A 13,556-nucleotide genomic window follows, 5' to 3' on the forward strand; every position below is an offset into this window, starting at 1 on the left:
AGTCATAAAACTACTAATTTATTACAAATGTTAACCCTATTTCGCAATTCACCGTATAAAACCAACGACCACGCATTTGCTATCATTTTAAGTAAATAGATCGAATGGCTTTTCACGACATGATTCAGATAATAATTTCAGATGAGTGTTTAAAATGTTATGACACCTCAATTTAAGGATTACTTTTAAATATGGGTTTGGGCAGGACGTAAACAATATCTTTTTGTGTGTGTGTAAATTGCAGATAATTTACTTCTACGCTAGCCGTATGAAATAGCCCAGCACTAATTAAATGATCCATAAACATTGATATATCAATTTATTTATCTCACCTGTAGTGGCGATGTGCTGTTATAGGCCGTAGTTCTACTTATGAGCACCCACGCCAGGCCAGTCATGTGAGTTGGTGTCTCTCAAAATTTCCAAAATCATCAAATGGAGTTCAACCATAAAGATTTACATTGGCACACACGTAAAGCAACGATTTTTTTAAATGCATGTAGGATGAGACAATGAGATGTAACGCGTAATGGCACGTTTTTTTTCTGACTCATAGAAATTGAAAAGACAGTTTTCGCACAGAGAAATATCCAACAATAGTATCAAAATAATTAATAAGCGGACGTTTGACCTTCCATAGGTCTAAATATTCGGCATAACCTAATTGTGTTATGGTCCTGAACAACTTTGTAAATTATGAATTGAATTGAATGAAATGTATTGGTGTTTAGGTGAACAGTCCAACTTGCCCTAAAACCTAAATAGGACACAAACGCCGGGCGAGTAGTATAGCGCTCATTACTCTTCGATTGGTCGAGCCCACAAACAGCAACGACAGCAGTGATAGAGCGACAATATCATACAATTGGTATATCACTTTTAAGATTTTTTAAACCTTTTTCCTTACATGTAAATCTTAGTAAAACATTTATGAAAAGGTGCCCATTCTATTTACAATACACATGTTGTTATATTGAAGTGAAGAAGAAAACAACAACCTAGTTTGTAACAATTTATTTCTATGGAAATTAAGGCAAATAATGACTAATACGTGTAATATTAATAAACAAAATGAGATTGTTGACCTCCTTTGAAATCAAATAAACGTTCATGTTAAGGCATGTTTTTATATCTATAACACGGATTTCTTAAAAGCTATAACTTCTCAGGTCACTTTAATCGAAAAATGTGTTCATCTCCCATTTCAACTATAACAAAAGCAGTTGGTCAATCGTAAAACCTCATTTGAATACAACGCTCAATATAACCATCAATAAAGGTTTCACTTGTAAAAGCAATGAATAAATGTATCATGAAAAGCAATAGCAATATAGGCTGTTGGCATAGAAAGAGTATTGGCATAGAAACAGTATTGGCATAAAATTCTTGGGAACATCGGTTTACGAATGTATCGTACAATTGCTTTTTCCATTAGTATAACCGAAATTTGCTTCATTTTGCAGATTCAAAAAAATCAATAAAATTATAAATATTCATTCGTCATTCAACTACAGTTTGTGATCTAACGATATTCGTCGTACTCTCGGTGGAAAGTTGTCCCTATTTAGCCTTATTTCTTTACTTAAAACAATCAAAGAATTACATCAATAAAATTCAGCGCATGTATCCGTTCACAAAAAATCTGCATTATGGAATTTACATACAGTTTTACATTTTTCTATTATAACTCTTTCAACAGGTATCCGGAAAATGACGTCATCCCATTACCTCTGACTTCACCAACAGTTCCAAGCGGAAACATCATAGTCACATATATCCTGTCACCTCTTTGCAGTCTCAAAATCGTGGTGCCACCGCCTTGATGTTGTATCTCCCCTTTCAAATCATCACATATTACTTTAAACGCAGGCGCGTTGTTTTTATAGATGGCCAGATGCAGAAAGTTGCGTGCAGCACAGACGGCATTTAGTGCAAACATGTAGGTACCAGTCACAGGAGCAGTATAGATCCCGGTTTGTGTATCATAAGCCCCGCCTATGTTTGTCACAACGTCATCAAACTTCAGAGGCATTTTGGTTTCTACTTCTTGTGGTTTATCCAATGTCACGTAGAAACCGGACTCACCACCATCTGGAAAGACAAGAATAATGGTCGCTATATCTTAATGTAAGTTATGGATGGAAGGTTATTGATTAAATCACAAGCTCCTGCATTATTGTAAATATCTTTTTGCATTTTTCCTGACTCATTAAATTAATTAACTTAATTCCAAAGTTATATGTAGTAACTAAATGAAAAATGACTTCATAATTTCAAAATAAGAAGTGCTGCTATTTTCCGACTTTAGCATTTCCTTTCAACATCAACCATCTATCTGTTACTATTTACAGAATACAAGACATGCATATGAATTGAAGATTTTAAAGCATAGTTTTTAACGACAAATCCATTATGAATAAGTCTAAATGTGGACTTACCGTATCGTACGTTTGAAAGCTCGGCTTGTCTGGCTTGCCGGGATAATTCGTCTTTATCTGAAGTGTGATGTCAATTTTAAGTCCATGTACACGTACTTTTTGTGTTTTTAAACATGATGCCAATTAATAATCAATTGTAAGTTATGTTTGTTATCTTAAATGAGACGCCAACTTTTAAAGACGGACTTTGACTCCCAAATAAAATTTACCGCAACTAATACAAATGTTTTAATATACCAAAAAGGATGGTTCAATGTCGAAAACAATGGTTCAATGGAGGATACCCAGTTTAATTTAAAAGAAAGGTGCAGAAAACACAGTATTTAAAAAACAAAGCTTCACACGAAACACGTGCAAAGTTTAGTCTAATAAGAAACTCAAATCGCCTCTCATTACCTGGTGACCTCCGAATAGAACTCTTTTTGATATAACAATTAAACCTATTTTGTTATATGGTGCCAAATTTTGGGGATTTTGGTAACAATAGCATACTAGAAAGGGTTCAACTTAATTACTTAAAATATGTTCATAAATTAAAACGATCAACATCAAACTACATTGTCTATGGCGAAACAGGCATGAAACCCTTTTAATCGATATAGAAGAAAGAAATATTGTTGTTTGGGGAAGCCTACATACACCATACAATAATACACTCTCATCACTAATATATAAAGTTATATATAACTATAGCACTTCCATTAGATGTGTGCCGCAGCTAGGAATATGTTTATTCAATTCATTTCATTTATTCAGCTTTGTAGGTCGCTAACGAGTATGATTCATTGTAGTAATAATAGAACAAATTAATCAGACCCATTGTTTAGATTATTTGCTTGGGATATGCAAAATACGTATACAAAATATATTTAGCATGGTTACCATGAGAATGTTTTGTGTTTTGATTTGCTGGCAGCTGCGAGGGCTCTGGGCGTAAGTAAATTTGGTCAGTAAGTGAGGTGCGAGTGAAAAGACATGAACGAATGTTTGGGCTTTGGTTAAATAAATCGGAATACGTACCAATGTTCAGTAAGTTATATTTTGTAACATTTTGTTTTTTATAAATGAAGTTAATCTACAATATATAACGGAAAGGTTTTTGATAGCTACAAAACTTCAGAGCATTTTCGTAACTTTAAGTATTTTTGAATGTCCTGAAAATACTCTGTGAACATCTATTTGCTATGTTAATTGCATTATTTGGATTATTATTGTGTATATGATGTATGTGTCTTGATTATTGTGTTTGGGTTATTTCAGATAGCCGTTCATACGTTCATACGTTCCTTTGCGTTCATGTACGTTCCTATACGTACAATAGCGTTAAGATGAGTTCCATTACGTACTGTTATGCTGACTGATTGACTGTTTGATTGTATGGAATAAATGTGAACGAGTATATTACAACGAGTTCCGGTTTATTATTTAAAAAGGAAAAAGCAGATCCCGCGGTTTAGTGAATTTGAAACCGCGACAACATGACAGAATAACAAAGAAAAAATATCCCTGGATATATCTCATCAAACGTGACCTGAATAACCTATGGCTTAATCAAGAAGTAATAAATGTGGTAATAAACAATGTAAAGCAAAAGCTAATCGATTTATTTCTAAATGATTGGTTGTCAAATATAGAATATGCAAGCAACAGTTTAATTTAACAATTTTTAAAAAGGACTTGGTTTAGAAAAGTATCTCACTAGATTTCCAAATAACCAGTTATTTTCATTCATCAAATTTAGAACAGGAAATCATAGAATGCCTATTGAAATAGGCATTGGCGTAGAATACCACTAAACGAACGATTATGTACTCATTGCAATGACAAACTAGGGGACGAATTTCATTATTTGTTTGAATGTCAATACTTAGACGATGATAGAAATCAGTTTCTAAAACCTTACTTTTATAGACACCCCAATACAAATTAGATAAACTAATAAATACAAGCAATACGCAAACACAGATAAATCTATATAGATTTGTTAATATTTTTCTTTCAAAAATTAAGTAACTATATGTTAATCATTGTGGTTTGCAGATTTTTTACAAACATGTATGTATGACATGTGCTGTAGTTTAAATTATTATACTTATGTAAAACATTAATATTGACATATTGACGTCGTAATACGATGTTAGTTAGAAACAAGCTGCGATGTATTTTTAACATGTCTCTTGTCAGAAAAACAAAACATTGAATTGAAAACCCTTTGACTTTCTATCATTTTGTTTCGGATAGGTTTTCTCATATATTAAGGGGTTTTCGTATGCCTTTCTGTTCTTTTACAGTATTTCAATCGCCAAATATGATTAAATATATCATTTTTCAAAACGCATTTTCAAATTAGCAACATAATTATTAGATAATCTTTTTACTATGTACAAGTGATTTAAAAGTAATATTTATAATATTGATACAACCTTATTAATTGTGATTTGCCAATTATGTTTTTTGATTTCAAGTGAATGACTCTCCGATACTCGTATTGGGTATCATATGAATTGTAGTTTGAATTTAACAATGTATCTGCCGCCATGTATATATGTTTTGTATATGACCTCATTTGCCATGTGTATGGTATGAGTGAATAAACGGTGTTTGACTTCACTTGACTCTACCTTATGAGACGATTGTTGATCAAAGTAAATCTTTTAGCACTCACCAATCATTTAATATGTTTACGTTTTTAGCTATTAAATACTGGGTTGCAATCATGCTATCAGTAAGTAATATTTTCCATAAAGGCATTATTTAGTACTTAAAAGTTTATCACTCAAAATTTATGTTTGTTATACATGTGTATATATTGATTTTGAAAGTGTCACTTTAAAAAATGCAAACTTCTTAATTGTATTTCCGTCTTCAAATACTGTATTGATATTTGTACAGCTAGACAAGATCAAATTATCGCTTTGGTTCCTCGGCTTGGTCCTTTACTTACCATCGCATTATTAATATCAATTCATACTTGTAGTGTCTGATATTCTATATACGTCTTATAATGGTAGTAACAAATAAAAATATTAGCATTCTTGTCATAATTTAAAAAACAAACAGGATATCTTACATCTGAAAGATGTCAGTCCTGAAAACTATGCATGAATCTGTTTGAGTAGGATGGTTAAATGCCCAAAGCAGGTTAAAGGAGATGAGACCCCTATAGAAACGGTCTCCAAAGACATGTATATTCTCCTACTGCTTTTGACGCAATCTTTAAAACTGAACGAAATTGTGAAGTTGAAAGCTCTCAATTCTAATATCACGATTAATCGTGAACTTTAAAACCCTTGACAAATAACCTATTTAAATAAACGAAAAAATAACACTAAAAATTATCAATACATTACCTGTACGAATTTCAAGGCTTTGATGTTGCTGCAGTTCTTTAACGATACGTTCCAGCTCTGTCACCTTTGACAACAATGCAAGATGCTGTTGGTCCCAAGGTGATGCCTTTCCAAGTACACTATTACTCAGACATACTGCAAGCAGGGCTCCGATGAAAAGTGGATTCATATTTGATAAGCTGTGTTGCATCTAGAAAAAGAAAACATATATGGTTGTTTATCTTGAGGAATACTCTCATTTCAAACTCTTTTGAAAGTTTTGATAAAGGTAACGTAAAAAGCTTTTACATTTTAAAATCCGCTATAAACTAGCCACAAACGATAACAAGTCGTTCAATGATAACATATTGTTTACTTCCTGTTTGACGCTTAATGTTACCATGATGCAGATAGGTAATTCTTCAAAGCATGTGAAAATTTTCAGAATTAAATCTTCTTTAAATAGTGTTATTTGTTGTGTCATTTAAGAACCGGAATATTTTGGGAGGCACAGTATCCGCCATCGTTGGCAACGACGATACATTCTTCCGTTATACTTCATTCCCTACGGAGTCTTGCGCAGTAGTGTATCGGGGTTATCCGACGATGAGTTTCCGCTAGTTACATTGGTTAATACGAGCGAACGAATAAAATACAATTGATATGTCTTTCACTTCTGTGACAAGGTAATTTTTATTTCTATCAGTTTACAAAGTCAGTGTGTGGAACCACATGACTTCACATGGGTCACCACGGGTCACAACCGATGTAAACACACAAGTAAGTGACGTTAATTTCTTAATAACTTTTTTGACAGAGAGGATATAAAATATTTCTAGCCTATAAAAGACTATGCTTTATTTCTGCTTCTTTATGTGTGCAATATTTTATATTTGTTTGTATTTTAATGATGCAATCCTTGGCCAAAAGTTTAGCGTTGCATCGTTCTACAAAAGTTGAAATTTAGGCCAATGATTGCATTGTTCACATCGGTTGTGACCCGTGGTGACCAATGTGAGAACCCCTTGATGTCACGTGATCCCTTGCCCTGAAAGTGAGGGAGTGTGATATATTTAAGGTGATTCATCTGTCATTAAAACAAAAAAAAATGCTACAGCTACTTGTAAAGTTTCATTTCAGAGTCACAAAATGTTAAGTTTTAATGATTTAAAATTTTCACCGTGAGCTTTTTAAAATAGACATTTTGTTTTTTAAGAAACAAACTAATAAAATCAATATTTAACCATATCAACATTTGTTTTATTACATCCCTTTCATATATTATTATGCATATACCCATTATGGAGTTAATAAAAATGTAACCCATGCAAAAATGATGGTTTATCAATATAAATTAAAATTAGAAAAATATCTATGCTTTAACACATTTTTGCAACCTAATGATGGATGGCTTACCTTAATGCTCTTACATATCTTCGCATCCTAATGATGGATGGTTTACCTTACCTCACTAACACATCTTTGCATCCTAATGATGGATGGCTTACCTTAATGCAATAACACATCTTTGCATTCTAATAATGTATGGCTTACCTTAACTCACTAACACATCTTTGCATCCTAGTGATGGATGGCTTACCTTAATGCACTAACTCATCTTTGCATCCTTATGATGGATGGCTTACCTTTATGCACTAAAACTTCTTTTCATCCTAATGGTGTATGGCTTACCTTAATGCACTAATACATCTTTGCATCCTTATGATGGATGGCTTACCTTATTGCACGAACACATCTTTGCATCCTTATGATGAATGGCTTACCTTAATGCACTTAAACCTCTTTGCATCCTAATGGCATATGGCTTACCTTAATGTACTAACACATTTTTGCATCCAAATGATGGATGGCTTACCTTAATGCATTAACACATTTTTGCATCCTAATGATGGATGACTTACCGTAATGCACTAACACATTTTTGCCTCCTAATGATGGATGACTTACCGTAATGCACTAACATATCTTTGCATCCTTATGATGGATGGCTTACCTTAATGCTCTTACACATCTTTGCATCCTTATGATGGATGGCTTACCTTAATGCTCTTACACATCTTTGCATCCTTATGATGGATGGCTTACCTTAATGCTCTTACACATCTTTGCATCCTTATGATGGATGGCTTACCTTAATGCTCTTACACATCTTTGCATCCTAATGATTGATGGCTTACCTTAATGCACTAACACATCTTTGCAACCTAATAATGGATGGCTTACCTTTATGCTCTTACACATCTTTGCATCCTAATGATGGATGATTTACCTTAATGCTCTTACACATCTTTGCATCCTAATGATGAATGTCCTTCCGTGAATGCACTAACACATATTAACATCGTAATGATGGATATCTTACCTTAATGCACTAACACATCTTTGTATCCTAATGATGGATGGCTTACCTTAATGCACAAACACATCTTTGCATCCTCGTGATGGATGGGAAACCTTAACTCGCTTGTCTGCCGAAACCAACAAAACTAACAAAGCTTACCTGAACCAACAGTATATTAATTCCTTTGTTTACTTCAGACTGTGTATTCGATATATGTTTATATACAACCCGTCCATGCCTTTTATAGTTTCAACGGGATTGGAAAACCTTGCCTTAATAGCTGAAGAAGTAGTCATGCATTCATATTCGTTACACATTTTAAATCTATTTGGCAATTCATCGTATAAAAACAACGACCACGCATTGCTATAATTTTAAGTAAATAGATCGAATGGCCTTTTACGTCATAATTCAGATAACAATTTCAGATGAGTGTTTAAAACGTTATGACACCTCAAATTAAGGATTTCTTTTAAATATGGGTTTGTGCAGGACGTTAACAATACCTCTTTGTGTGTGTGTAAATTGCAGGTAATTTACTCCTACGCTAGCCGTATGAATTGGTCTAAACACTAAGCAAATGATTCATATACATTGATTTATATATTTATTTATCTCACCTGCGAGTGTTAAGGTGCTGTGATAGGTCGTAGTTCTACTTATGAACACCCACACCAGTCCATCCAAAGTCATGTGGGAAGGTGTCTCTCAAAATTTTCCAAAGCACCAAATAGGGTTCAACTATATAGATTTACATTTGCACACACGAAAAGCAACGATTTTCTTAAAGGCATGTTGGATGACACAATAAGATTTAAAAACATAAAGGCACTTTTTTCTGACTGATAGAAAATAAAAAAAGACAGTTTACGCATTAAAAAACGTCCAACAATTATATCAAAATAATTAATACGCGGACTTTTGCCTATCCAAAGGTCTAATTTCGGCATATTAACAGTATATAGACTAAATACAGAACGCATTCGTTTAGATTTTGTTCGTTCAGCTTATAGCTCTCACAGTCACGGTTTTGGCTACGTTTTCCCACGACTGATTCATGGCGGATCGTGTATACATTCGGTAAGGCATCTGCGAGCTGCTACGATATGCTACGAGTTTTTCAAAGCGTATTGTAGTGCATTCGTAACTTAATCGGATATAATCTTTCGGGCATCGAGTAGGCATTCCTTTCCATAAATGAGTAATCGTGGATGATATTGAAATGATTCATAGCGAATGGACAGGCTTTCTCTATGCTCCAATACGATTTGGTACGTATTTGGGCATTGTGACAGATACTTAAGCAACCGTGTGGAATCATCCTTACTCACTCAATACCTGAGTCAACTAATTATTCACTAATCTCAAAATACAACAACACAAACAGTTTAGGAATTGGTAATGTATTTGGTGAACGTGTACACAGGAAAAGGCAGTATTCGGATGCTGGAAGATTGGTTATAGCGTCTGAGCACATCTGGATCGTAACCTTGGTCAATCGTTGCCACGTCCGTCTTTAGAATCAGCAACATCAATAATGACTGGTATCTTAGAAAACATCATGAAACAACTGGAACGAAACTAAACATACGGTAAATCTTAAATCATAAAAGTAACAAATACGTTACTAACTTATGTTAGGCAATCAAACAGTGGAACTCTGTAAATGAAAATAAATATGCATGTTGATAGAGCACGTGTAACAGGAAAATCAACCTGAAAATAGGGATGGGATGGGCGGGAAATATTATCAAATTTATATATTCGCTTTCAGACATTTCAAAATAACTTCTTATTTCACCAAATACAAAACCTCGAGTGAAGAAAACAAAGTCGTTTTCCCCATATACCCACAAAAACACGAGGAAATCGTGTTACTAGTCTCCAGCCAAACTAATCCACCTAAGTATTGAAGTACTACTAGTACTTGAACCAATCTCCTGAAATCAATAGTCCTGAAGTTTATATTTTTCTAAACGTGAATGATTGTATTTAGTCGTACACAGCACACTACAGAACAAAACAGAACATTTTGTTTAAAAGCCTTGAATATAAACACACTTAGATTTTTCAAAAATAGTTTTATTTTCTGTGTTGTTGAGTTCAACTACTTAATGCATACTAGGCTATTGTCTATGGTACCTAGGTATATATCTCACTTTTAGGTCAGTATACAATGTGCATTCTAGAAGAAAGTGGTATTCGTCTTCTAGTAAAGAACAAACCGTGCATATACGATCATTTAGGGGCGTCGATTGCGGTCTATTCCATAAACTTGCAAAATTTATATATCTAGCATACTTACGTAGTAATTAAGTTGTAAATATGTACATGTTATTGTTATATTCAAATGAACTAGAACAGTTAAGTAAGTAAAGTAAAAGCATTTAAATAGATAATCCACCAATATATAAATCCAAACTAGAATTTAAAACTCACATGTATAGACACTAAAAAGTATCATTCTATTAAACTAAGACAGTGGGAGATTTGTCAAACACGAAATCCTCGTGCACGTTCTTATGCGATACTTACTTTTCGAGTACCCCTCTCTTATATGTAACTGGTCCATTAGTTAAATCTGTTCTTATATATAACAATATTCAAACCAGATATTTTCATCATGCATGCTATTTACAAACTAAAAGTATTATTGTGTACATGGGTAACTTAAATTGATCTAGTTCATTTTGTAAATATATAACAACATACTTTTCTCATTATTGAATAGTTACATTTGAGTTTGTATATAAATAACTTGTTCACCGTCATTTATTTTGTATTTTGTATTTACGAGTGTTTGCAGTTTAATAGCAATGACATTTTTACGTTTATGCTAATAAACTTTGACTTGACTTGACTTGGTCTATTCCATCGACCCGTTTCAATGTTTAATCTATGTGAAGACACCGACATTCTGAATTTAATAGTATTTGATATGTCAAGATATAGTTAAAATCGAAATCCTGACACATATTTGTAAAATCAAGCCCTACTGGACATTTCTAATCTTCTTTGCCAATCTTGTATGAAATTATTTGTTAACCTTTGTTTCGCTAAACACAAAAAATAGCTTAGTATTTCGACTTTCTTGGAAAACCAAGTCATATAGACCTAGACTAAAAAGCAGGTCTTTTGTGAATGAACACCAATTTGGTTACTTAGGATTCTGTTTCATATCTGTTTTCAACATGTTATAAACATCTTTATAATACTTACTATCATTACTTTGGTTTAGTTTCACCCAGTATTTAACTATACTCATATGCCTTCTGGTCTTAAACATTTTGTGTCGTCTATCCTACACCGAGAAGACGTTTTACAGACTTCTAAATGAACCCGTTCAACTTGATTGCCTTGAGCAAATCCCCAGACTTCTCCAGCATAATTTAAAATAGGCGCAACAAGTTTGTCAAATAAATCAAGTCTATGTTTAACTGATATGCTAGTAAACTTATACAGATATTTATTCATTGGAAATATAGCTTTCAGTGCTTGACCAGCTATTGTTGTTTGTGCAACAGAAACCGATCCTCCATTGCTAAACACAATACCAAGGTAAGACAACATTGTTGAAATAAAACTTCATACCCCTTCTCAGTCGTCTTTCCTTAGAAAATATCATAATTTTAGTTTTCATAGTATTTACTACACGCTTCCATCTGTTACAATATTCAAGTTAAACATCTGATCTCATTTTCAGTATTTGCCAATATAACGATATCATCAGCATATAAAATAAGAAATATTTTAAACATTTCAACACCTATGCCATCTAGGCCGATTTTTTCACTTAGTTGTTGTTGTTTTTTTTCACTTAGAAGCTTTATGAATACAGCCACAGTGACCAGATGTATCAAACCTGGCCATATGTTTGGTGTGGTTAAATTTGGCCAAAATAAATATTGATTGGTCCATATTTATCGAAAAAACATATATATACCAACAAACCCTTTAAACGCGCAAACTAGATATCCTATCGACAAGCAGGTTTTAAATCATTGGCTGTAGGTATATTAACGTAGATGTTAAGGAGATGTTTACAACTGCAATATGTTCACATGTAACACAAATACGTTGACTCATTATTTTCATTTGTACAAAATATCCATGAAAAAACTTGGTGACGGAGGTGGAGATGTAAATCATAATGTATTCACGAATTAAATAACCATTGGGCTTTATTTCCCATGCATATCAATGTATTTTAACGCGTTCTCGAGTAAGCTGTTAAGCGAATTAATGTAAATGTCTGAACTTATTTTCATTGAACGCAATAACTTCTCACTGTTTTACTTCAAACACTTTGATCTTTATCCTGCAGCCAATTATATAAAACTAATTTACTTTTTGGTTGTGTGAAAGTAAGCCAGTATGAGTACTGATTGGTCAATATGTATCCAATAAATTTACTAAAATCTGCAAACTAGCCAAAAGATAATCGTCGACAATTTAGCAAAGTTTAATACAAGTTGCTCCTGAGCGTTGAAAGTTTATACATTTGGTATATGCATAATTTTGAAACCAACAAAACACCGTTTATATCCGAAACACGATGAAGAATCTAGCCGTAGTATTTGATACTAATATAATGAAGCAAGTGCGCTAAAATTGGAGTAAAAACAAGTCCATTTATTATTCTTCTTAAAACCATGATGTGTACGGAATGTGCGTTAAGTAAACCCTTTAATCAGTCATTTTTTTACTGTGAAAGGCGTGGCTAACTCTAAGAGTCGATAAAGGCGTCTCGATATTGACAAATTGAAGGAGTACAATTCACGAACCGACAGATAATTGTTTGACTTTCAGGATCTAATGACACAATTCACAGCAACAGATAAGAGACCGATTAAAATATTTTAATAATGCGCATTCCTGACACTGTACATTTGTTAAGATTATTAAAGAATATATTTTTACACATTTTTCTTCCCGATTTTTAGCGCACCTGTTCCATTATTTTCGTGAATACTACGGCTGCATTCTCCATCTTGGGAAAACAATGACAAGCCCTGTATTAAAAAAATAACGGATATTATTTTTGAAAGCACTTCATGAAATATACGAAACTGTCATCTTCATGTTTTTTTACTTTAACGTTTTGGCGGAACTGGAAAATGCTGGCCTACACAACAGCATATCGCCCATTGAAAGCCAGATGGGCTCAACAGCAGTTTTGGTCAAAATTGACTTTATGACATATTTCAACCAGTTTGGATGTTATCTTCATGTAAAATTAGTATTGTAGATATATTTGTATAAATAGGACATATTTTGTCATTTTATAAAACGGACTCAACAGCAAACAGTGGAAAATTATGGGTCCATAAGGGCTCATAAACTACACAGATATGGCCAGAAGGACTCAACAGCATAACAATGTGCTGATAAGCCCTTCAAGTATGATACTGTCCAGGCAATGAAAAC

General features: G+C 33.3%; 1 protein-coding gene across 2 annotated transcripts; it reads right to left on the reverse strand.

Annotated features, from left to right (window-relative positions):
• Positions 1-999: 999 nt before the first annotated feature.
• On the reverse strand, positions 1,000-8,979 carry LOC128243101 (collagen alpha-1(VIII) chain-like). Of its 2 annotated transcripts, none has more exons than XM_052960752.1 (4): positions 8,750-8,979; positions 5,789-5,978; positions 2,439-2,495; positions 1,000-2,091 (listed from the first exon to the last, which is right to left on the reverse strand). In XM_052960752.1, the coding sequence occupies exons 2-4, from the start codon at positions 5,976-5,978 to the stop codon at positions 1,682-1,684; spliced, it is 657 nt and encodes a 218-aa protein (XP_052816712.1). In that variant the 5' UTR covers positions 8,750-8,979; the 3' UTR covers positions 1,000-1,681. The 2 variants fall into 2 exon arrangements, with proteins under 2 accessions (XP_052816712.1, XP_052816632.1); XM_052960672.1 differs by lacking the exon at positions 8,750-8,979 and adding an exon at positions 8,289-8,427.
• Between the last annotated feature and the right edge of the window lie 4,577 nt (positions 8,980-13,556).

Source organism: Mya arenaria, chromosome 1, assembly GCF_026914265.1.
Source record: "Mya arenaria isolate MELC-2E11 chromosome 1, ASM2691426v1".
In the NCBI taxonomy this organism is placed as follows: Eukaryota; Metazoa; Mollusca; class Bivalvia; order Myida; family Myidae; genus Mya; species Mya arenaria.